The sequence below is a fragment of the Canis lupus genome, chromosome 8, assembly GCF_011100685.1.
Source record: "Canis lupus familiaris isolate Mischka breed German Shepherd chromosome 8, alternate assembly UU_Cfam_GSD_1.0, whole genome shotgun sequence".
NCBI lineage: Eukaryota > Metazoa > Chordata > Mammalia > Carnivora > Canidae > Canis > Canis lupus.
This window is the reverse complement of record NC_049229.1, coordinates 31,206,108-31,231,370: the sequence shown is the minus strand read 5'-3', so window position 1 is coordinate 31,231,370 and position 25,263 is coordinate 31,206,108. Positions and strand designations below refer to the sequence as shown.

Genomic DNA, 25,263 nt, shown 5'->3' with positions numbered 1-25,263 from the left:
CACCAGGATGGGAAAATATGCCTATTGAGACTTCAGGGAACCCAGATCTCTTATGTAGAGGATCTCCTTGGTATTATTCTGGATGGTCAAGGGAGTCTTAAGACTTGAAACTGAGTTTATTGGAGCACATTTATCAATGGGAAGATAGCTTGCTTCATTTAGTACAACACAGAGGAAAAGTAGAGCCCATCATGTCTTCTACCCTATTTGGCTCCATTTCACATCCTCTGACCCAACAACATCAACGTGTAGGCAGGTACTCCCACCTCTGGCCCCTCCTTCCCTTCCTGCACACAAGGGTGGCCTTCGTGCCACTCTTGTATTCTCTTCCCGGCACCCTCTCCCAATTTATTGCCTGCCTAAAACTTGCTCATCCCTCATGCTGCAGCTCAGATGTTTCCTCTGGTGAGCTTTACTCGACTCCTACCTACTAAGTTATGCTTTTTCCTCCTGTCACTTACACAAGTGTAGTTAACATTATTTAATGATTGTCTTTCCCACCAGGTTGTGAGGGGCCTGAGGGCAGAAATTGTTTTGACTAGTTTACTATTGAATTACTAGATATGGCAGAGAGTAAGTGGTTAATAAACCCAGCTGAATGATCAAAAACATCAGTGCTGATATATTTTGGAGTTAATTTAGGGCTGTTCAGTTTTCCTTTGTCTTAGGTCAAAGGCTTCTCAATTCCCTTTGTTTAGGGCTTGGATCCTCCTAAGATTCACCTTAGATACTCATTCCCAGAAATGCCTCTCTTATCTATTCCCTGATCAGAGTAGTGGTTGACATCGGTGAACACAGGTAAAGTCTTTTATGTAATCTGGAGCAAAGGAGCTTCAGAAAAGCAATGATTTTCCTTTTAAGTATGAGGTGTTCAGTTTCCAGTGAGCTTGAGACTCTGCAGTGAATAGTTTGTGGGTTCTCCCAAAACCCAGCATGAAGGAAGTATAGCTGTGGGCAGCCATGAAGCAAGTCATATTTGCAGTTATGCTGCTGATGTCACTAGAAGAATGCAAGAAAAACCGTTCCAGTGTGGGGACATTCTCTGGAATATTGGGAACACAGCTCCTTACAGGTACAGCAGTTCCACTTGACCTACTTCCATCAGTTCTTCCCCAGGGTACTGACCTGCCTCGCATCTCTCGCTGAAACTCACTCACATACCCACACCTGGGGCTTGCGATTTCCCTCACTCACCCCAAACGGATAGATGTGATTAGGCAAAAATGGCCTGGGGCAAAGTGGCAGAAGGTGAGGACCAGTCTCTTGTGCTTTCTCTTCTGAAAGGACTTTTTCTGGGGTGCAAGTTTTCTTGAAGCACTAACAAAGACCTGCATCACAAAGGGGAAGGAACCTAGCTCTGCACTGGATGGAGCAGACTTAACCCCTGGCTTGAAGTTACTGTGAGGACTCACGATAATGTGATTAAAGCCCTTAGGAGACTGGCTCCCACAATAGTGCTTAAGACATGGTAGCCATTTAACTCTTAGGTGCTCATTGGGTATTCGCAGAGGAATCTGTGTCTCCTGCCTCAGTAACATCACACTGGATGGAAATGGCTCGCTCAACTTTTCTCTTTCCTCTGTAACATCCTTGCAGGCCCAAAACCTAGAAAAATGTTTTCCAGGTCCCATGATAAGCTCACGTTTGTTGAGTGCTTCCGATGTCAAGCACTAAATGCTTAACATGGATGACTTCATTTAATTCTCAAGACCCAATGGGGTTAGTAACTACTGTTTTCTGCATTTATAGCTGAAGATATGTAGACACCAAAAGGTTTAGTAACTCACTCAATGTAATGTATATAGTAAGTGGTGGAGATAGTATTTAAATACAGCTTGATCAGGTTCCAGAACCTGGATTCTTTACTGTTGCATTTACACTGCCTCAATGCTTACTCTCATTATATTTTCTTCATTTTTCTCCACCTACACTAATTATCATCATGGAACATATCATCCCTATTGTCTCCTACTATGTTTGTGGGGCTCTATTTATTCTGTGATTCTCTTTGTGCTAGCCCCACACAATGTCTCATGTAATCCCGTGCTTTACGATTGCTTCTCCATTTGTCTATTGCTGGCTTTGGCATATGAGGTTTATGTACCAATTATGCTTTCACAAAACATCTCTTGGTTCCATTGTCAGACTGGACCCTAGACTGAGCAGATCACTGGGCAGACCCTTTATGCTTTTGTGTTCTTAATGACAACCATCTGTTTCCTAAAGCAATTGAAACCTTCAGTTATTAGCGTAAAGGAAAAGCATTCACTCTAGGCATAGGCACAGCCTCACACTGCTGTTAAATGGTTGGGGAAATCAGCTACCGCTCAGGTTAGGCCTGCTACCTGTCTCGGAATCTGGGTGACACTAGGATTTCAACATTAGATGCATAAGCCCCATATGCTTTTAAAAAGAAGATCCAAGTTGTACATACAAAAGACTATTCTATATCTTTGGAGTTACACAGAATACTCATATATATCTATTGCCCAATTCAATAGAGTATTATCAGTTCTATCAAGTCCTCCATGTACCCCCCTCCCCAGCTGCAACCCTCTCCTGACCCTCCCCCAGTAGTGCCAACACGCTCTTCATTACATAAAGAATAAGAGTTGAGAGCAATACGTTTTGGATGAGTAAGTCGGATGTGATTCCCAGGTACTTTGTTGTGAAAGGGGCTGGCAGCAAATGGATATTCAAACTTAGTAGTATTTTGAGGTTTCACATCCTGTTCAAACTGATGCTTTCAGTGAGCTGTTTCTAACTTTACGACCACTGCAGCATAATAGTGTGCTGAGAACAAATGTGTCAGCAAATTGTGGTCAATGTGCAAAATTAATTTTTGTCACAATTAGGGACTTGAGGACTTCTAGGGCAATGGCTGTCAGAACATTAATTTGGCGGCGTTGCAGATGGCGAAGAGCAGGATTCAAACTGCAGGGGGAAAGAGGGCATACACCATGAAGCCAATGTCAAAGAAAAATCTTTTCTGACAACGTGCAAGAACTCTGTTGTGAAGCTATGTGAGAGAACTTGGTCATGGCCACAGACATTCTACTCAAATAGGAATACTAGTGGAATATTAGCATGCCAACCCCTGAAGAATTCACTCCTTACAGGAGAGCCACAAATTCCAGTATTAAAAATTGTGTCTCAAACACCAAAAATGTGAGAACTGCTACTCCAGCCAGCAGATATTTCTGAAGTGGTTTCATGAATTTTCATCATTTATTCCCTGCCACTAATGGACCTTTTGAAAAAAATTTCAGTCTGCTCCTTCCTACCATTACTGTGAATTAGAAACACTCATGTCAACCCAGGGCTGGAGGAAATGAAATACAATTCCACGACAGATTTGGTCATGTTTGTAGGCAGCAGCTAAAAGATTGCAAAAATTGGGACATAATTTTCAGTGCTATTCAGTGTGTGAGAAGTTCAACAACAACAAAAAAAAAAACAAAGAAACTTGGAACTTAAAGGGAAATTGCTTTCAGAAGTAGGAGGAAAAAGACACATTTGAGGCCATGAGGCAGAAACCCTTGGAGAGATGCCCAGAAAAGTATTTCCCCCATCACTCCTTCTCTGTCCACCTTCTTTAGCCTAAAAAAGGCATGGTTTCCTATTCTAGAAGTAGAATGTGTGCTCTTCTTGCTTTTGGGACTGGCTGAAGACAATGTGGCTACATTTAAGTGACTTGGATATTTTTCTTCACTCTTATAAAATGCAGTATGAATCGCAGCCCAAATGATACATGACTCAAAGATTAACTTCTATGTTAAAACACGTTCTTTAGGATTGGTTTGTATCTTGGGAAACAAATACGGAAAATCTTCACTTGCATTCTTTTTTGTTATAGTTAGGATAGCCATATAATAATTTATCCTCAAAACCAGGACACTTGAGAATGTGAGGGTGCTATTAATTACACCTGGACAACATTAACCAGAACTGTTTCAGGCAAACTGGGATATATGACCATTTACAGTACAACCTTAGTGTTCAATTGTTCAGTATGTATGTTACCACATTGAGTAACTTTTAGCTCTCAAACATGATAATCTAATTTAAGGTACATTCATCTAGATATTATGTATTAGAGCTACAATCTTTTAGTTATGCTACTACCCCAAATAGATTTCTATTTTTTTTTAAAGATTTATTTATTTATTCATGAAAGGCAGAGACACGGGCAGAAGGAGAAGCAGGCTCTCTGCAGGGAGTCCGATGCAGGGCTCAATCCCAGAACCTCGGGATCAGGCCCTGAGCCAAAGGCAGATGCTCAACCATGAGCCATCCAGGTGCCCCTAGATCCCTTTGGCTAGAAGGAAGGAAAAGTGTTCCTTTTTTTCCTTCATGGTACTTTGAGCATTATGATCTGTTTTACGATAAGGTTAAGTGAGTACAGGAAGCTAATCAATTGCAACAAATCACACCACAGAGCTGAGCTCAAAGCTCAAAACTCTGCTCCCTGAATCCCCAGCAGTTGTATTGCTCACTGAAACCATATAGGGTCGCCTTCTAGAGTTTGATCAGATTTCTATTGGAGATTCACCAGAGGTGGAGGCTTATTACTGCCTTTCAAATAAGAAATCCTGTAGTTTGTAAAGAGGCTTTTCCTAGTCTGCATTAATCCTCCTCATCCCACTTCCATAAAAAGCCTGGGTGCCAGTCCTAATCATTAGTCATGTACTTTTGGTCTTTTTTTTGTAAAGATTTCTTTGGGCATTCAAGAAAGGATCCAGGTATTCATTAAGTTTAGTCCTTGGGATTTTTGTGTGTTGCAGTAACTAGGCAACGGTTAAGATGTTTTAACTTAGCATGTCCTGTACTGGCAAGTTTAAAAAAAGAACTGTCAAGCCATACTTGGCAGAACCTTCCTTGGACTCTCCCACCCTCTGTACAGTTCTCCTGGACATCTTGGCTGCTCCTCCACTGCTAACAGAGACCTCTTCTGTCTCAGCCATTCTGACGGGCTTCTCCAAGTCTTCCCCACTACAGGGCAGCTGGATATCCAGTGTCCTTAATAATCGGTAGGACTACAACAAGTGGTTTGGTGATCCAGGACCTTTCCTGACAACTCTCACAACCACATCTTAAACCTACTCTTAACTGCGACACCTTTGAACATAATTGACCTTTGCTTATGAAAATCTAGGTAGGTTTTAGGTTCGTAGTTTAAGAACTGTGCTTATTCATCAACTACTATAAGGACGTACATTTCAGACACAAACTCCAGCTCTTTAAAGTGACATCCAATGCAAACTCCTTCAGTGACATGAAACACGTGAAAGGCCTGCCTAACGTTCATGTTAGATGGATTGGACTTTCTAGGTATACAATTTTGGAAGCAGAACCACTGCCGAACTACTGCCTGCCTGGGCACCCAGGACAGGCCCATGTAGGATGCTGTTCTTAGAAAGCAGCACACAGTACAGTGCTATGGAGCAACATCTTTGGGAATAGTCACAGCTATGAATCTAATCTCGGTTCCTTACAGTTTCATTAGCCTTAGTTTCATCATCTATAAAATGGGGATGAGAACTGACCTTGTCCTAGAGGTTTGTGAGGCTTAATTGTTCAGGTCCACTGTTTAGTAGCGTCAGCTACTTGTTTTGGTCTCCTCCTAGATTTTATGTATCTCAAAAGTGGGAGATTAAGAATCGAATGAGCCTAAGTATGTAAAATGTACATAAAAGCTATCATTAGCTCCCTGGAAATTAAGCTTTTAAGTAGGAAAATACATGAAGTTCAATTTAACTCCACTTCATTAAAAAATTAACCAGTTCAGTGTATTCACCAGAGTTTTCCCATAGTTTTGGACCCTACCAGTGACAATTTAAGAGGACATGGACAAATCAGGATGTCTTGTGGAAGAGAAAAGGCAAAGTCTAGGCTGGTAAGCAAGCAACTGCATAAACAGGTTACTGGATGCCTGAGCATGAAACAGTGGACAAACCCTAAGCTTGAAGACAGAACTGGCATCATCCTTTTTACTGTGGCAATTTACTTAACCTCTTCATCTCTCTTAAAAAAAAAGGGGGGGGGGGCTCTTTTTAATCTGCCTACTAATCTTTAAGGAATGCTGGTCTAAATGACCATTTAAAAAATGAGGCTTGGGGGATCTCTGGGTGGCTCAGCGGTTTAGCGCCTGCTTTTGGCCCAGGGCGCAATCCCAGGATCGAGTCCCGCGTCGGGCTCCCGGCATGGAGCCTGCTCCTCCCTCCTCCTGTGTCTCTGCCTCTCTATGTCTATCATAAATAAATAAGTATTTTAAAAAAACATCTTTAAAAAAATAAAATAAAATAAAAAATGAAGCTTGGGATGCTTTGGTGGCTCAGCAGTTGAGCACCTGCCTTTGGCTCAGGGTGTGATCCCAAGGTTCTGGGATCGAGTCCCACATCAGGCTCCCTGCATGGAGCCTGCTTCTCCCTCTGCCTACGTCTCTGCCTGTGTCTCCCATGAATAAATAAAATCTTAAAAAAAAAAATGAGGCTTGACATAAAATAGGAATGAAGCAAAAACTGAACAAAGTGTTTCTTTTATATGCCACAAACACTTCAAGCATAGCTTAGAATTCTAGGTGGACTAAGATTGCCTTATACTTGTGAATGTATGACCATAATTTTGGCAAACCTCAATTAGGAGACAGAGTCATCCACAACTGTTTTTGAAATTTAAAAAGCAGGGATCCCTGGGTGGCGCAGTGGTTTGGCGCCTGCCTTTGGCCCGGGGCGTGGTCCTGGAGACCTGGGATTGAATCCCAGGTTGGGCTCCTGGTACATGGAGCCTGCTTCTTCCTCTGCCTATGTCTCTGCCTCTCTCTCTCTCTCTGTGACTATCATAAATTAAAAAAAAAAATTTTGAAATTTAAAAGCAGCAAAATATTTCTTTCCCCCAACAATGTACCTGTTAAGATCTATGAACCAATTTGTTTTCCCCAAAATGAGCATCAAAGCCCTAAACATGGATGTGGTATTTGGGCGTGGAGCCTTTGGGAGAATTCATTTAGATGAGGTCACGAGGATGAAGCCTCACAATGGGATTAGTGTCTAAGAGACAAACACAGCTTGCTTCTCCTTCTCCACCATGAGAAGATGGCCATCCACAAGCCACAAAGCACCCTTAGTGGGGAACTGAGCAGGCCAGCACCTTGACTGTGGACCTCCTAGTCTCCGAACTGATAAATTAATCCCTGTTAAGCTACCCCGTCTATGATGTTTTGTCATGGCAGCCCAAGCTGATACAGTAAAGTAAAATGGAAGAAAAGTAAAGTGGAAGACTGCAATTGCTTGAGAGAAAGCCCGGAGGAGGGAGGGCCTAAGTTCTACCTGCTTTGTCTCTTTCTCATCCCGGGAACCCCTGGATACCACTATACAGAGTGAAAGTAACTGTCTAATGCCCACATGAGAACTGTGTTCACGTGCTGACAAACTATGGCATGGCCTCAATTCTCTTCTGATAGTAGAATGCTACTGCATTGTCTTACTGAAAATAAATGCATGAAGAGGATTCTATGTTGCTTTAGAAATCTGGGGATCCCTGGGTGGCGCTGCGGTTTGGCGCCTGCCTTTGGCCCAGGGCGCGATCCTGGAGACCCCGGATCGAATCCCATGTCGGGCTCTCGGTGCATGGAGCCTGCTTCTCCCTCTGCCTGTGTCTCTGCCTCTCTCTCTCTCTCCCTGTTACTATCATAAATAAAAAAAAATTAAAAAAAAAAAAAAAAAAGAAATCTGTTGCAGAAGGATTGGTGCCAAGTTTAACACAGTGGTAAAGAACCTGCTTGGGTCAGGTACCCAGGAAAGAATGTGTCTGCTGCTGAAGCAGTGTCATTTCATGATGGGGGAAAAAACCCCCAGCCCTGCTCCAGAATGATCTTCTATTTCACTACCTATTTCAGAGCTCCATTTTTGGCGGGTACCTTTACGGGATAGGAAGTTAAGATATCAAATGCAACTTAAAAATTTACAGTTGCACTTTGTCCAATTATAAGGCAAAAAGTGGAAGTCTCTTTCAAAAGCTGATGTATTACGAGTGACTCATTTTACAGCCCCACTCACACCAAGGTTCAAGACAGGCAAACCCCCTGTGGTAATGGAATGGCAAATTGTACTGAGTTTAATACCGTAACCCTCACCTCAGGCATACCAGTTATGACAAGAATAGAACCACCTTTCATAAAAGAAAGCGGGGGTGGTGGCAGCTGGGGCAGAGAGGGAGGGTTCCCTAACTGCATATACAGATAATGTGGTTACAAAGAACGATGTAGCAGCCTTGAAAGGAGAAGAAACCCAGAGTGGACAGCATGTTGCTGAAAGAAGATCTGTGGAGGGTTGTTCCCAGGCACCCTATTTAAATGCCTTTGTGAATTCAGGTCACACACCAAGGAGTGTCTCAGGCCCCTTTTTTCTTTTTGACAACAGTTTTGCAGTAATCAGGCTTTGGACTTCTCAGGGAAGCCCAGAACTGGGCCTAAAGAATAAGATACATGGAAAAACTGTGAAACCATGAAAATACATTTTTTAAAAAAGTTTTCAGGTATGATACACAAAAGCAAACAAGTTTATCTTAAAAAATATCAAGTATCACATCCATAGACTATTCCTAATTATAATTACTTCTTAAAGCAACATATGTCTTTGTTTACAAATACAGCAGCAGGTGATAAAACCTAACGTCTCCAACAGATTGCTTACAGTTCATAATACAAACAAATGTCTATGTCTCAAATCACATTTTAGGCAGTTTAACTTAAAATGCATAGACAATTACATACATTAAATTTGTCATTATTAGGTCAATTTAAAAAATCACAATATTAAGAAAAAATACAAAAACCCTTTATAGAGCACGCATAAGAAGTCAAGTTTACTTAATGGCAACAAATCAGTATCTGCTAACCAGTGACAGGCAGTTTAAGTGCCTTCATCCAGGGAAGAAGAGGAAAAAATCCCGTTACTTTGCACACATGAACAGTTGCACTGACAAACACTACAATCTTGAGAAGCATTAATTTCTTACTTTGAAAAAACGTATACCAAACTTTGCTCTTTAAAATGTCCAAAGGCTGGCCTCTAATTTCCACCAACAGCAGACTAACATGTTTATCTAGGTAAACCAAAAATGGGTGTACTAATGAATTCTGTAATGCCAGCCCCTAGACTGTAAGCATCCGCGGGACAGGCATTCTCTTTCATCTCTGTAGCTCTGGAATCTGGCAAAGCACTGGGATCACTTAAGTGTCTGTTGAATGAATATAGTTCTCCTGTTTTCTACAGCCAGAAGCTTGCATGGCATTTCTTTAATACTGATTATTTTGTTGGCAATTTTAAGTTTACTTGGCAGAATTCTGAAAATAAAAAGTGTCTGTCTTCAGTACTAAATATTGCTTTATTGAGATTAAATTTTAGTTCTCCTGAAAGCTACCCATCACTTTCTTTGTATGCATAGTACAGTACCTATAACAGTATGATTTATCTGAATTTAACCTTATGCTTTTAAAAAACCAACATCTGAAGGTCTGTGTTTAGGTTTAATTTCTAGGGTTTATAACCGTGGCATTTTATAAAGCTAGCACTGGATTATTCAGGGTGAGGAAGACATTGGCACTAATCATTTCGAAGTATAGGCAACTGACTGACATGCAAATGAGTCACTGTTTTTAATTGAACCGTGACTAGAGTTTAGTTCTTTATTATTTATTTTTTTAGCTCTTCTTTTTTTTTTTTTTTTAATTTATTCATGAGACACAGAGAGAGAAGGAGAGAGGAAGGGGCAGAGACAGGCAGAGGGAGAAGCAGGCTCCATGCAGGGAGCCCGACGCGGGACTCGATCCTGGGTCTCCAGGATCTGGCCCAGGGCCGAAGGTGGCACTAAACCGCTGAGCCACCTGGGCTGCCCGAGTTTAGTTCTTCTATACAAAAGCTGTCCAACTGAGTACAATAGGTAGCACTTATTATTTGTGAGGTAAAATTTTATGGCAAAACAGGCTTTCTTTCCTAGAAAATATGCCAATATTCTGTTGTAGTGGTGTGCCAGATGAAGGCCAAAAATTCACCCCCTTTCTTCTCTCCTCTTTTATTATTCTCTAATGAAAACAGGAAAACTGACAAGGAAGGAGGACCTTGGGTAATTAAACAAATATATTGCCTATTCCTGAATACTCAATGTATTACTTTATACCAAACAGGGCTGTGGAGTTCGAGCTATAAACAGCCATCTTTTGTTCAAAAGCATGAAAAGGCGTCAGGCCGAGTCCAGCATAGACAAGCCAAGGGATTTCAAGCACTCCTTTAAGGAGCCTTGATTCTTGAGAACTGCGTGTGTGATGAGGACGTAAAGTCTTTACTTTCATTTTTCCTTGTCATTTTTTGGTTTAACATGTCAAAACCTAAGACTCCAACTCCAGAAACACTAATCCTCAAATATATCTCAATTCTCTCCACCAAATTTGTCTTTAAGTTCTTGTTCTGAGAGAGTCCAAGTATCAGCATATTCTATACAGTCTTCTCTTCTAAGACCAGACAAACTTTCTAGGAAACAAGCTCTTCCCTAAACTGATGCCAGCCTAATAGGACTGGTTTCAAAAGCAACACCATTCCCTTGTAAACAGACAAACCTTCCCCCATGCTTTCCCCCATTACTCCACTAGAAAACTTCTGCTTTTAACTTTACCCTGAACCTAAAAAGACATTTGTCCCGGAGTACTCACAAGAATCGAGACCTCCCCTGCAAGTTGAGAAATAATGCTCTAAGAAACTAAATGGAATATAAAAGCAAATTCTAGTCCCTTTGATTTCCATTCTTATATATAAAAAAAACAAAAAACAAAAAACCTCACAACTATCATTTGGAAAGTCCTTGAAAAGCAAAGAAAAGGGTACACTGGGCAGTATGGGTCACTAGTTAAGTTTATACACTTATTGGGAGTAGTAATTCCAAATCTCAGATACATGGTCCTTCAAATTCTTCAGCAGATTTTCTCATCTCATAAATGGACTCCACAATTAGATTCCCAAACGTGCTATTTCTCTTAATCAAACTCTATTCTCTAGTGTTACATACATTAAATATTGTATCTAAAGCCAGAGTTGTGAACTTGTCCCAATGTAACACAACCAAAATAACCACAAAGAATATCTTTGCTATCTCACTTTTCCTCTTATCCCTCCAGTTAGCTGAAATTGCCTGATAATTTAAGCTAAAATACCTTCTAAGGCTACTTACTGCTTTGTAAATGGGAGGTTACTCTGACAAAAGATTCCAAGAGTGTCATAGATCGTTGGGGCTTGTCCTTGCAAGGAAGCAAAAGAAAAAAAAGACCGCTTGTGCCACTAAGTAAGAGCTGTCTAACAACATTCCCCAGTCTCAAAGTATCTAAACAAATCAGTTTCAATTCTGAAAGCTTGACTCTATCATCTACTTAAAAGGGAGCTTAAACACTGAATGTTCTTCTCAAAGATGACCATCTTGCGTTCTTAAAAAGAGGTAGCTATCAAACCATTAAATTGGCAGCATTTGGCATTCCTGACATTTTAACTATAAGAGAAACAAACTTCTAAATATTTCTCTAAGCAAAAACAAGAGCTCTAGCATAAGTCTCTCCTATACTAGTCAAGAAATTCACAACTTATTTTAGTAACCCAATGGATACATTCAAAGTTTCAAAATGTTATTAACAAATAACATAGTCAGTTCTAAGAATCTAAGAGTCTGATTTAAAGGTAAAGTGCCAAGAAGCTACTCAGGCTATTTTGGTGGATACAAACAACACTAATTTAAGCAACAGTCACACACTGCCTTCAACGCAATTGCAGAGATTTACACCTTATTATTATTTTCAGTGTTAGAGCTAGAGGGTAATTTTTAAGGATGGCACTCGAATTCTACCTATTTACCTGTCAACAAACAGAACTGAACTGTTAGCCATAGCACTTTACAACAGATGTAGGAAACTATGCAAAAGACAATGACACAGCTTAATCAGACTCTGAAGACATACACATTTTGATCGCACTTGTATAGAGAAGAGTCGTGCCTAAATGACTACAGTTCTTGAAACATAACTGCTATATGTGTTTACAACAACCCCTACAGTGTGCCAGTTTTCCATATCAGGGAGAAACTAAGGGATGTACTCCTTCTAAAGAACTGAAGGAGAGGGATCTACACAGAAGGATCTGGGCAGAAGAGGATTTTATGGGGAATGCAAGTTACTTGTCACTATGAAGCAATTTCCAGGGTTTCCTCTGGCTTGAGGTTCAAGACAAAGGAGAGAATTATTTCCTTCTTTGAGTTCTTCCCAAAGCAATACTGACACCTCAAAATCTATTCCAAAGCAATACAGAGATGACCAATTCTCTAATAATTTACACACATGTTGGCCTGCATTAAAAAGAAAAAAGTTTTCATAAATGGCAGATTTTAGAGCTGTGTGACCATCTGGCTAAAAATAAAAGCAAATCAGGTAAAACTCAAAATCAAAGAAAAGTTTTTACTAAAAGCTCAAGGATAAAAATGAACACTGCCTGGCTAATGAGCTCAACATCTGACAATAATTACCAACAGCTTTAAAATATATATCCAAACTACAACTTCAAGAGGACCAGGTTTATTTATCCTATAGACAGAGCAGTTCAAGATGTTGAGAGGCATCATTTGTTTAAATTATGACAATGTGATTGTTTTAAAAGTGTGTTTATTTAGGGGAAAAAGTGATTATAGAAAAATACTTGAAATAATTTGCCAATGAGGTTGCAGATTCTAACAATAACCCACATTTTAGGTTTTTAAATGTGTGGTTTCATAATTTAAACAAATCGAAAACTTTTTTTTTTTCAAATCGAAAACTTTTTAAAACAAATTATATCAAAGAGCTATCAATATACTTCATCACTTTAACGTTCAATAAAAACCGAATAAAAATCACATTTGAATGATTTACTTTTACATTTTTATCTGATTGTATCCATCAGATGTACTATACATCCAAGTACAAGAGGCAGATATCTTCTCTGAGAGGTGCAAGAGTTGTTCTTTCATGAATGCCCTCTAAGAATAGTGAAACCAGCAATTTTTATATATGCATTCATGTGCATATATATGTACTTCAAAAAGCAAAGCGTCCTCTCTTCGTCCATTAACTTAATGGTAAGACTGCAATAGAAAAAAGAAAAAGTAAACCTCCAGTTTTTCTAAGTGGAGTTTATTAACTCCTTGCTGTGGTTTAAAATAAACTTATTACTTAACAAATCCAAACACCAAGTCATCCCATTTATTTTGGCATACAATTTGCAAAAAATTTAAATAAAATATGTATAGCAAGAAGTTATACTAATGAAAGTAAGTTTAGGGGGCATTTTATTAAGATTCTTTTTCCTTTACAGTTAAGGTAGACATCTGATTAATCTAGTCAGAGATCTGATTATTTTGTTAAGTCATTTTTTCCTTCAAGGAGAAACAGGACTATTTGAAGACTAACTTGACTTACTTCTGGGGGGAAGTGGGATGCTTTTCTATTTGGTCAAATGCCCCCAACAGGTTCTCCAACTAAAATGTCAACCCTATCACTCTGGCTTGGCTGACAGTAAAGCATCACACGGCATGCTTTCTGCATGACAATGCAGAACAGTCATATAACCTGGAGCTCAATGGTGCTGAGGATCTAACAAAACTTTGGCTGAGAAACACTACGGAGAATTATAGAAAGGACAGGCAATGCTACATACATATTCACTGTCCTAGATTTTCTAAAAATCTACCTTGGTAGATCACACAGGCAGAGACTGTTTTTACTGAACTGTGCTTTGATGTGATGTTATAAAATGTGATGTTAAAAGAAAGTTAAGTCCGATGAACTGCAACTGAGTTTACCTCAAAGATGTTATTGAAGACATTGCTTACTACATTTCAAAGTCTTTGGGGATCTCTGGGAAATTTTTCTATTTTTAGTACCAGGAATAACTAATGTCACCCTTCTAAATGGTTTATCTGAAGCTTGAAATGTACTCTTCTCTTACATACACATACCCCCCTCTTTTTAAAAGTTTTAAATGCTTTCTAATCTTCTATCTAAAACTGGAGGCAAATAATCTTTCAGTTGTGCTCATGCAACTATTAGTGCATTTTAAATAACAAATTTAACACTCACATGGGGGCCACCAGGCATCGGTGGAGCACCAGAAGGTCCTGAAGGCACTTGAAAAGGATTGTTGGGAGTGGGATAGAGTCCTGGTGTGGGATATGATCCTGCAGGGGCAGGATATGGTGCTGGTGGTCCCCAGGCTCCTGGTGGAACAGTGCCCCATGGAACAGGTGGCGCTGCCCCTGGTGCTTGGGGAGGGGGTGCAGGATATGGCCCTGGAGATGGATATGGCATATTAGGGGTAGGATACTGCCCTCCCATTCCAGGCGCCCAAGGTCCAGAAGACATGGATCCCCATGGACCTAAAGGACCAGCAGCAGCTGGATCTGTGGGTGCACCATATGGTCTTGGAAGCTCTGGAAAGGGCATATTTGGTGTAGGATATGGCCCCGTGGGGCCAGGGCCTGGCACGGTTGGGGCTGGATAAGGACCACCAGGTGGGGGACATGATGGTCCAGAAGGAGGAAAGGGTGCTGGGGGTCCTGGAGGTGGTCCGGTGGGAGGCACAGAGGGATACATTCCTGTTGGTGCTGGTCCAAAAGGCACAGTGGAGGGTGTTGCACTTGGTGGGAGTCCAGATGGCACAGAAGGTGGAGCACTTGGGTTATTCCAAGGGTTGGAACTTGGCCAGCCTTGAGGAGGTTGGCCAGGTTTTGTATTGCTCACAGCAGACGTTTTGGCAGGGGAGTGTTCAGGTAGTGCATCTGCCAACTGGAATACAAAACAGGCATGTTTTATCAATCTTATTTAGGGACAAATCATGTCAAACATGATTATAAACCCATAAAGAATAGTAAGCTACAGAGGAATTATAAACTCCTAGAAAATCTTCAAAAGCTAAATTGCTCAGTTTAAGAACAATCCATGTAACATAAAAATCAACTTTACATCAACATTACAATGCAAACTCATTAGAGCCGACCAAATTTCCTAAATACAGTTACTCAAAATACTGTGGATCTGAATCCTGGCTTTACCTCAAACAAGCAACATACCCCCTCTCCGAGCTTTAGTTTCCTCATTAAAAAAAAAAAAAAGTTCAGCATTAAGTTGAGGCTTAAATGAGATAGTTCATGTAATGCTGGCCATTATTAACACTGCCTGGTTAAAAGAGAATAGGAGTAACTTTACACTTTAATGTAATTTTCCTTTTTTTTTTTTTTTTAAAGATTTTATTTATTTATTCATGAGAGACACATAAAGAGAGAGGCAGAGACATAGGCAAAGGGAGAAGCAGGCTCCATGCAGGGAGCACGATGTGGGACTAGATCCTGGAACTCCAGGATCACGCTCTGAGCAGAAGGCAGGTGCTCAACCACTGAGCCACCCTAGACATCCCTGTGTCATTTTATTTTTATTTTATTTTATTTTTTTTCCTGTGTCATTTTCTTAAGAGCCAAAATACTTATGAAGGATAAATGCATCAACTTACCGAAAATTCATCAGACATTTTCCTAAAAAGCAGAAAGAAAGAAAAAAGAATACTTCAAAACCAGTGCTTACCATTTCTCATATATTCCATAAAGAACTTTATGTACACCATTTTTTACCTAATCATATATGCAGGGTTTTTTTCTTTATATGGGGAAAACTTCTATAGTAGTTATATAGTTCTACAAATGTCATCTCTTTTTACTAGCTGCACATTATATAAAAGTGATCCACAATATAGTTCACTCTCAATTTTGATGGTAGTTTGCATTTTGAGCTGTTTTAAACAATGATACAGTCAACACTTCTGAACACATATGCTTGTGAATGTGTCATCAGGAAAAAGTCCTGGAAGTAAAATTTATAGTGAACAGGTAAGGCTATCTACAATCCATCTTAAAAGTCCATGCCACAGGGGATCGGTGGGTGGCTCAGCAGTTTAGTGCCTCCCCCCTTCGGCCCAGGACGTGATCCTAGGCTCCCTGCATGGAGTCTGCTTCTCCCTCTGCCTGTGTCTCTGCCTCTCTCTCTCTTTCTCTGTCTCTCATGAAGAGAAAAAAAAAAAAGTCCATGCCACTTTTAAAGTCCTTTGCCAATTTACATGATCTTTTATTTTATTTTAAAGATTTTATTTATTCATGAGAGACACACACACACAGAGGCAGAAACACAGGCAGAGGGAGAAGCTGACTGGCTGCATGCAGGGAGCCTGACGTGGGACTCAATCCTGGGTCTCCAGGATCAGGCCCTGGGCTCAAGGTGGCGCTAAACCTCTGAGCCACCTGGGATGCCCTACATTATTTTTTAAAACTCTTCACCACTGGGTATTATTAAATTTCTAAGTAGTTTTCAATTATGACAGGTTAAAAATTGGCACCTTGTTTTAATTTTTACATTTTTATTTATTTTTAAAAAGATTATTTATTTATGAGAGACACACGGGGGTGGGTGGGAGGGGTGGAGACTGGGGTGGGGACGGGGCAGAGACACATGCAGAGGAAGAAGCAGGCTCCATGCAGCGAGCCCAACACGGGACTCAATCCCTGGTCCCCAGGACCACACCTCTGGCCAAAGGCGGCACTAAACCGCTGAGCCCCCAGGGTGCCCAACTTTTACATTTTTAAAATTAAGTGGAAACTAGAGCATCTTTTAAATCCCATATTCAATTTAGAATAAACTTTTGTGAACTTGCTCATAAGTCTTTGTACCACTTTTGTCAAATTCTAAAAGTGAAGCATAAAAAAATGCACAGATGTGAGGTGTTCAGGTCAACAATTTCGGACAACTGTATATGCCACTAACCAAAATACAGAACGTTTTCCTTCACTCCAGGTTTACTGATGCTTTCCAATCAACTCCCCTTTCACTCAGCAATCACTTCCTCAGTTTTTGCTTATTCTGTGACTTCATATAAATGCAGTTAAGACAGTATGTACTCTTTTTGCCTTTGATAATTACTCCTTAGTAGTACATTTTTTAAAGGCTTTATAAAATTGTAAGGAGATTAATCCTGAAGTATACGAGACAAAAAATTCACCTATGCTTTCTAACAATGCAGGTTTTAACTTAAAATATGTATTTTAAAAAATACTTAGAGAGAGAGAGAACATGAGCAGGGGGAGGGGCAGAGGGACAAGCAGACTCCCTCCCTGCTCAGCAAGGAACCCCATGGGGTTTGATTTCAGGACCCTGGGATCATGACCAGAGTTGAAGTCAAACACTTAAGCAACTGAGCCATCCAGGTGCCCCCAACTTAAAATATTTTTCTTTCAAACAATAATTACTGTATAATCTGTCTTTTCTAAATGGATATGACAAACTACCCTTAACACATTCTACTGCCACTATTGACAACAAATACTTCTGACAACAAATACTTAACGAATATTTGTCACAAAAGAGGTACTGTGCTGTAAATGTTTTAGGCAGGTAATCTCACGGAATAAATGCAAATTTTTCACTCAGTTTACAGCTTGAGAAAAGGAGGCTCATCAAGTTAACTTGTTTAAGGGTACACAACAAATGTGACAAATAGAAAAGTTCAAATTCAGGTATGATCTGATTCCAGAGCCAAGGCTCTTAACCAGGCTAGAGACCTCTGTTCTTTTCCACTGATCTGCACAACAACATTCCATCTTAATTTCGGTAGCTTTATATTTTAAATAAATTTTAATATCAGTTGACCTATTACTGTTGTCTTTTTCCCCTGGACTCCTGAATATTATTTTTTCCAGATCATTTTATAAAAAAATAATCTGTTGGTGTTCTGGTTGGGATTGCATTAAATTTACAGATTAGAGAACATGGAACATTCAAAATATCGAATCTTGGGATCCCTGGGTGGCGCAGCGGTTTGGTCCCTGCCTTTGGCCCCGGGCGCGATCCTGGGAGACCCTGGATCGAATCCCACGTCGGGCTCCCGGTGCATGGAGCCTGCTTCTCCCTCTGCCTGTGTCTCTGCCTCTCTCTCTCTCTCCCTCTCTCTGTGTGTGACTATCATAAATAAATAAAAATTTATTTAAAAAAAACAAAAACAAAAACAAAATATCAAATCTTCTCATTCAAGAACAAAGTATATCTTCCTGGTTTCCATCATTGTCATTTATCACTCAATAGTTTATTTTTTTAAAGTAAACTCTAGCCAAAAAAAGTAAACTCTAGCCTTAACGTGGGGTTCAAACTCATGACCCTGAGATCAAGAGCCACACATTCTGACTGAGCCAATCAGGCACCCCTAAGTGAAAGGCTTTTTAAATTTTACTGAATTACTTTTGTAAACAGTGATGTTATTAAATTATTTTATTCCTGAAAGTGTCACAGTTGATTCTCTGGGATTTCAGGTAACGAATTCTATCATTTGCAATAAACAAATATGCAAGTTTATTTTACATTCTCTCTCTTTTTAAAAGATTTTATTTATTCATGAAAGACACACACAGAGAGAGTGATAGAGAGAGAGGCAGAGACACAAGCAGAGGGAGAAGCAGGCTCCATGCAGGGAGCCCAATGTGGGACTCGATCCTAGATCTCCAGGATCAGGCCCTGGGCCAAAGGCGGCACTAAACCGCTGAGCCACCTGGGCTGCCCTACATTTTCTTTTCAATATTTACACCTCTTTTCTCCTTTGCATCAGCTAAACTTTACAATGAAACGTTAGTGATAGAGAGCACAATGGTCTTGTTCCAACTCTCCTAGAAATGCTTCTAACATTTACATAAAATTCCCATTTTTTAGGGGTACCTGGGTGGCTCCACAGGTTAAGTGTCTGCCTTCAGCTCCGGCCATTATCCCCATGTTGTGGGATGGAGCCCCGCATTAAGCTCCCTGCTTAGCGGGAATCTGCTTCTCCCTCTGCCCCTCATCCTGCTCATGCTCTTTTTTGCTCTCTCAAATAAAATCCTAAAAGCATTCCTATTTTTAGTTTAAGATGGAAAAAATTACATTAAAGATGTCTATTTATGCCTATGTTGCTAGATTTATTTATTCCTAGTTTGCTAGTTAAAAAACATTTCGAGAAGACACTGCATTTCTTTTGATCTTTTTGACATCTAATGAGCTGATCACAGTTTCTCTCCTTTGATCCATGAATAGTTAATTACACATGAAAACGGCTTAATACTGAGCCATCCTTGCAGTTTTAGTTTTATTTTCAAGTACAATTGGCTAACAGGAATGATAAAGACAAAGTGTGAAGCCTACAACTGCCATAATCTTGCTATTTATTCAGAATATCAAAAAACACATTTTGAATATATAGTATATACAACTATCCATTCATTCCCACATTAAGGTTTTGTACTAAAACCTTACATCACACAAGAGTAAATTCTTAGGATGAACACCTGAAAAAACTTTATCAGTGCATGACAAGTTTAAAGTCTACATAAGACAGTAACATGCTTTTCAAACAGGGTGAACCTTTCTGAAACAGAAAATGGTTCTGTATCAAAGTTCACATTAATTCTGGAGTGGAGAACTAACAAAGCAATCCATTCAAATTCATGTGCTCTTGCTTGCTGTTCAGGTTTTCAGAATTACTCTTTTCCCTCTTAGTTAAAAAAATATATATATACAAACACTATATAAAGTTAACTAGTTGTAAAATTACATTAGAGTGTAAGTTATTCCGTAAGTTAATAATATTAAACTGACTCACAACTCTGGCTTTCAAAATTTGAAGTTAAAAATAAAATCCTGAAAAAGGAGGTATTAGAATCTTATGATTAAGTAATGAAGCCCTCACTAAAGGGATTAGAGGTAGATCATTTCTTGTTCTATAGGAACTTTTAGTAAAGTGACCTTCTCTCCATTGTCTAGAATATGCAGTGTTCATATTAATGGGAAACATTCTAATTTACTTACTTGCATCATAAAAGGTAAAAAGCAGAGCTGGACAGCAGTGTTTCTTTTTCTTTTAAGAGTTTATTTATTTATTCATGAGAGAGAGGCAGAGACACAGGCAGAGGGAGAAGCAGGTTCCCTGCAGGGAGCAGGGAGCTCAATGCAGGACTCGATCCCAGGACCCCAGGATCACCACCTGAGCCAAAGGCAGACACTCAACCACTAAGTCACCCAGGTGTCCTGTCAGCAGTGTTTCAATATAGGAAGACTTGCGTAATTTTTTAAAATTGAGACTCTTCTAAAAAACTATTCCAAAATACCTAGAATATGCTATTTTGGGAGGGTAGGGGTAGAGGCAGAGGGAGAAAGAAAGACTCTTGGGGGATCCCTGGGTGGCGCAGCGGTTTTAGCGCCTGCCTTTGGCCCAGGGCGCGATCCTGGAGACCCGGGATCGAATCCCACGTCGGGCTCCCGGGTGCATGGAGCCTGCTTCTCCCTCTGCCTGTGTCTCTGCCTCTCTCTCTCTCTGTGTGACTATCATAAATAAAAAAAAAAAAAAAGAAAGACTCTTGAGCAGGCTCCACGCCAAATGTGGATGGATCCCTACGTGGGGGTCCGTCTCAGGATTCTGAGGTCATGACTTGAGCCAAAATCAAGAGTCAGACACTTAACCAACTGATCCACCTAGGCATCCTGGATTATGCTAATTAGATGAGGCCAAAGTAACCCCGAACGCCCCCCCCCCGCCCCAGTTTATAATCATAATCAAGATTTTCATTTTTTCTTTTTGGAATACAGTAAAGCTATTATTTCTAAAACTTTCCATTACTACTTTATGGCAAGATCTATGATGTATCCACTGAAAGTCATTCTATTATCTGAGCAGTAAAAACAGAAACTTAAAAGCAGAACAAAATTTCTTTTGACATACCTCAGAAAAGTAAAACATTTCTGTAATTCTTATGGCTTTTTTTTTTAAGATTTTATTTATTTATTCATGAGAGACCCAGAGAGAGGCAGAGACACAGGCAGAGGGAGAAGGCGGCTCCACACAGGGAAGCCCATGTGGGACTCGATCTTGGAGCCCCAGGATCATGCCCTGGGTCAAAGGCAGGTGCTAAACCGCTGAGCCACCCAGGGATCCCCACTCTTAAGGCTTTTAGAGTCAAATGGAAATCCAATTACCAGTAGATTTTATTTTATTTTTTATTATTCGTTTTTAAAGATCTTATTTATTCATCAGACACAGAGAGAGAGGCAGAGACATAGAGAGAGCAGCAGGCTCCTCACAGGGATCACACCCTCAGCCAAAGGAAGACGCTCAACCCCTAAGCCACCCAGGCATCCGACCAGGAGGTTCTAAAAACAAGTTAAACTCTGTAAATTACTAGTGACTACCCATCAAGGAATATTTCAAAGGGCCATCACAATTTGTGGTGGAGTGTCAAGAGCACAGGACTAGACAGTTATGAAATGTGGAAATCAATCCTTTGACTCTTTTGACTAAGGCAAGCTTAACCATAGACCACCGCTCATCTGCAAAAGTTTTACTTCCTGACTACTTCACAGATAAATTAAAAGTAACATGTTTAATAATCTATAATGTACTACAGACAAATAAGATGTTTATTAAGAGAAACTAAGAGGGATGCCTGGGTGGCTCAGTTAGTTGATCATCCCACTCTTGGTTTTGGCTCAGGTCATAATCTCCGGGTCATGGGGTCAAGCTCCAGGTGGGGCTGGGTGCTCTAGGAGAGGAGTCTGCTTGAGATTCTCTCTTCCCCTCTGCTCCCACCCCGCCCACTCTCTCTAAATAAGATCTAAAAACAACCCCCCCCCCAAGAAACCTCTCCTTTTGGCCCTCCCCACCTCTAAAAAAAAAAAAAAAAAAAAAAAGAAACTGAGAAATCAAGACTTTGGCACTGATTTGTTTAGTATGGGGGAATATGATGGTAACATATTGAAAATATAAATTTCTGATTAGAATATTTGATTATGGGCACCTGGGTGGTTCAGGGCACAATCAAGGGGTCCTGGGTTCAAATCCCACATCCGGCTCCTGACAAGGAACCTGCTTCTCTCTCTGCCTACGTCTCTGCCTCTCTCATGAATAAATAAAATCTTAAAAAAAAAAAAAAAAAGAATATTTGATCATTTTTATTATTGACTCTCTTATCAGATACATTCCATTTTACATTTGGACAACTCAAGGAACTGAGGACTTAGTAAAGTTTTTGAATATTCTTAAGCTTTTGAAAGACATAATTTTTATTTTTTTAAAAGATTTATTCATACATGAGAGACACAGAGAGAGGCAGACACAAGTAGAGGGAGAAGCAGGCTCCCCGCGGGGAGCCCGATGTGGGGACTTGATCCCAGGACTCTGAGATCACAACTGGAGCTGAAGGCAGATGCTCAACTGCTGAGCCACCCAGGCGTCCCAAAAGACATAATTTTTTAAAGTATCATTTTTTTTATACTTATGCCTGGAATATACACACCAGGCACTGTCTTGTTAGGCTTTGGGGAAATGAAGAGTACTACACAGAATAGACATTTAAGGAATTCACAATCTGGTGAACTACCCTTTATTTTTTTTTTTAAAGTTTATTTATTTATTTATTTATTTATTTATTTATTCATTCATTCATGACAGGGAGAGAGAGAGAGGCAGAGACACAGGCAGAGGGAGAAGCAGGCCCCAGGCAGGGAGCCCGATGCAGGACTCCATTCTGGGACTCCAGGATCACACCCTGAGCCAAAGGCAGGTGGTAAACCGCTGAGCCACCCAGGAACCCCCCTGAACTATCCTTTAAATAGTAACTACCTTACTTTGGGTAAGCCCAGGGCACCAAGTTGAGTACCTAAAGGGCACCTAAAGGAATCAAGGAAAGGAGAATAAGGGGAGGAACCCTGAGAAGAGGTTCCTTTGCAGTCTGGGAGAACAATGAAGAGCTGGCAGTAGGGGATGATGGGACAGGCCCCGGGAAAGAGCAGACCGTGCAAAAGCTAAAGCAGGCAAGAATACGCTATGGGAAATATAAGCAGTTCGAATTGGTTGGAATACAGAGAGGGGAGGGATAGAAGTTTTAGCAGAGAGCCTTTAAACTGAGGTTTGAATGTCTCAATCAGATTCAGCTCACCCCAGTGACTCAGTTTCTTCAACTATAAAAGGGCTAGTGATGCGAAAGACTAAATGGTATTCATAAATTAAGTGTCTATAATAACAGTGCTCTAAAAAATAGTGGATGGGCAACAGATATATATTCCCTTGTCTTTCTTCCTACATGGGCATGGCAGCAGAGATTAAAAGAATGACCCTGAAAGTTATGGCTGCGTAGATAAAACCCTAGCTCTTCACTGGCAGGTGATGGACAGGTTGAATTCTTCAAACTCCAGAGGTTTAAGTACACAGGAGTAGTATCCACCTTGCAGACCTGCCCCCAGACTGACAAAATAAATCTCCTGGTCTCTCTCTGGCACTCAAGGAAAACTCAACAAACGTTAACTTTTACAATCGCGGTCACAGGCCTGCAAACCTTTATCTGCAGTTCTCGATTTGGAAACTTCTGAAAAGAAAAGGAAAATTCCAGAATTTGGCATAAAACTTAGTTGGGTGGCAAAACGTGACCTGAGGATATTTACAGTTTCCATGAAGTCACGCCTATCCCTGCACCATTATTACCGTAGTCTCAGGGATGCTGCTGGGACCTTGTGAGGGTGACACCTCTGGCCTACGCATCTTACTCTTTCTAAAATCTAAAGACACAATTCGAAGATTGCTGAATTCCAAAACATACCGGCCCCGAGCCTTGCAGTTAAGGAATGGGTCTCTCTCTGTTCCTTCTGGAGAGAAGAAAAGAACATTCTCACACACACAACCCAACTCAAGTCGCTGAGACAAACTAGTTTTAAATAGGAGGTTCAGAGACGCCAGTACCAGAAAAATTCCTGTTGCTGCCCAGTGAATACAGCCGAACAAAGAACTTCTGAAAGCTCTCCGAAGGCTACCTTGGCCTGTAAAAGGAGGCTCCTTTACAGAACATGCCTTCACAACCATCAGGTGTGTAAGAGTGTGTATTTCTTCAGCAGTAATTTTTTTTTTTTTTTCCCGTCAGGGGAATACGGTCTGATGCCTCAACATTAGAAATTTTTAACCAGTAAAAGCACTGCTTTTGGTTTTCGAAGAGGAAACGGCTCAGCTATTTATAAGCTTCCATGCGTAACACAAGCCCCCAAATCCTAAGAAAGAGAGTGTCGCCGAACTCACGGCTTCTGTCATGTGTATTCGTCGAATAGGATCTGTGTAGCAACTCCTTCGGCAACTAACGACCGGAACGTTGTCACACGGCGGACAATCTGATTAAACAAGTGCCAGATTCCTCCAAGGCTGTTCAGGCCCCTCGCTCCCGTTTTATTAGAAATTAATGAATGGGGGAGGGGACCGAGGGGGCGCGAGCCGGGAAGCCTTCAGGGCCCAACGAACAAAGGGAGTCCGGGATCAACCGGAGCGAACCGGCCGCCGAGCGGGTCGCGCCGCCCGGAAAGGGGTGGGGGTGGGGAGGGTGGGGGAGGGGCCGGGCCCTCTCGCCGCCCCGCCCCCAAACCCGGCCTGACGTCAAGTGCGGAGAAACCCGTCCGGCGCGACGTCAGCCGCCTCCGACGCCTCCTCCCGGGGGGCGATCGGGGGGCACCTCGCAGCCTGAGGGAAGATGGCGGGGGCCGACGTTTAGTCCCGGCCCCTGAAGAGGCGACTCGAGGTTCCTCTGTTACCGCGCCCGTCTCCCGCTTGGGCGTGCTCCCCTGCCCCCCTCCACGATACCCACTAGCGCCGAGGCAGCCTCACCCGGCCAGATCCGAGCCCGCAGCAAAGTCTAGAAGCGGCGATGGGTCCGGGGGAATCGGGTGCTGAAGAACCGAACGCGGACTGACTGACGAGCGCGGCGGCGGCGGTGGCGGCGGCAGCAGCGGCGGCGGTGGCGGCGGAGGCGGAGGCGGCGGCGGCGGCAGCGGCAGCACTAACAGCGCGCGGCTCCTCCTGGCGCCGGAACAGGAAGCGCCGAGCGCGCCGCCCCCGCGCGCTCTCCCCCCTCCTCCCCGGGCCGGGTGCGGCCGCGGGCGCCCCCCGCAGGCTTCGCGCTGCACTGCGGCCTGCCCGGCGGGGCGGGGCGGGGCGGGGCGGGGCCGGGCGGCTGCTCCTCCCGCTCGCCCCGGGGCGGCTGTTTTCCTCCCGCGGGAGGGAGGACCGCTCCCCGGTTTTCCGGAATTCTGAGCCCTCGGAGGAAATGCCTGTAGCCAGTGACGTTCTGGGCACCTCGGCGGAAACTGCTAGCTTGTTTCCTGGACTGGTT

At 41.7% G+C, this 25,263-nt stretch overlaps 1 protein-coding gene across 6 annotated transcripts; it reads right to left on the bottom strand.

Moving 5' to 3' along the window:
• Positions 1 to 8,497: 8,497 nt before the first annotated feature.
• On the bottom strand, positions 8,498 to 24,909 carry MAPK1IP1L (mitogen-activated protein kinase 1 interacting protein 1 like). 6 transcript variants are annotated; one of them, XM_038544774.1, is made up of 4 exons: positions 24,759 to 24,909; positions 15,573 to 15,594; positions 14,147 to 14,851; positions 8,498 to 13,152 (listed from the first exon to the last, which is right to left on the bottom strand). In XM_038544774.1, the coding sequence occupies exons 2-4, from the start codon at positions 15,588 to 15,590 to the stop codon at positions 13,141 to 13,143; spliced, it is 735 nt and encodes a 244-aa protein (XP_038400702.1). In that variant the 5' UTR covers positions 15,591 to 15,594; positions 24,759 to 24,909; the 3' UTR covers positions 8,498 to 13,140. The 6 variants fall into 6 exon arrangements, with proteins under 6 accessions (XP_038400702.1, XP_038400703.1, XP_038400706.1 ...); XM_038544775.1 differs by lacking the exon at positions 24,759 to 24,909 and adding an exon at positions 24,183 to 24,402; XM_038544778.1 differs by lacking the exon at positions 24,759 to 24,909 and adding an exon at positions 23,853 to 23,876.
• Between the last annotated feature and the right edge of the window lie 354 nt (positions 24,910 to 25,263).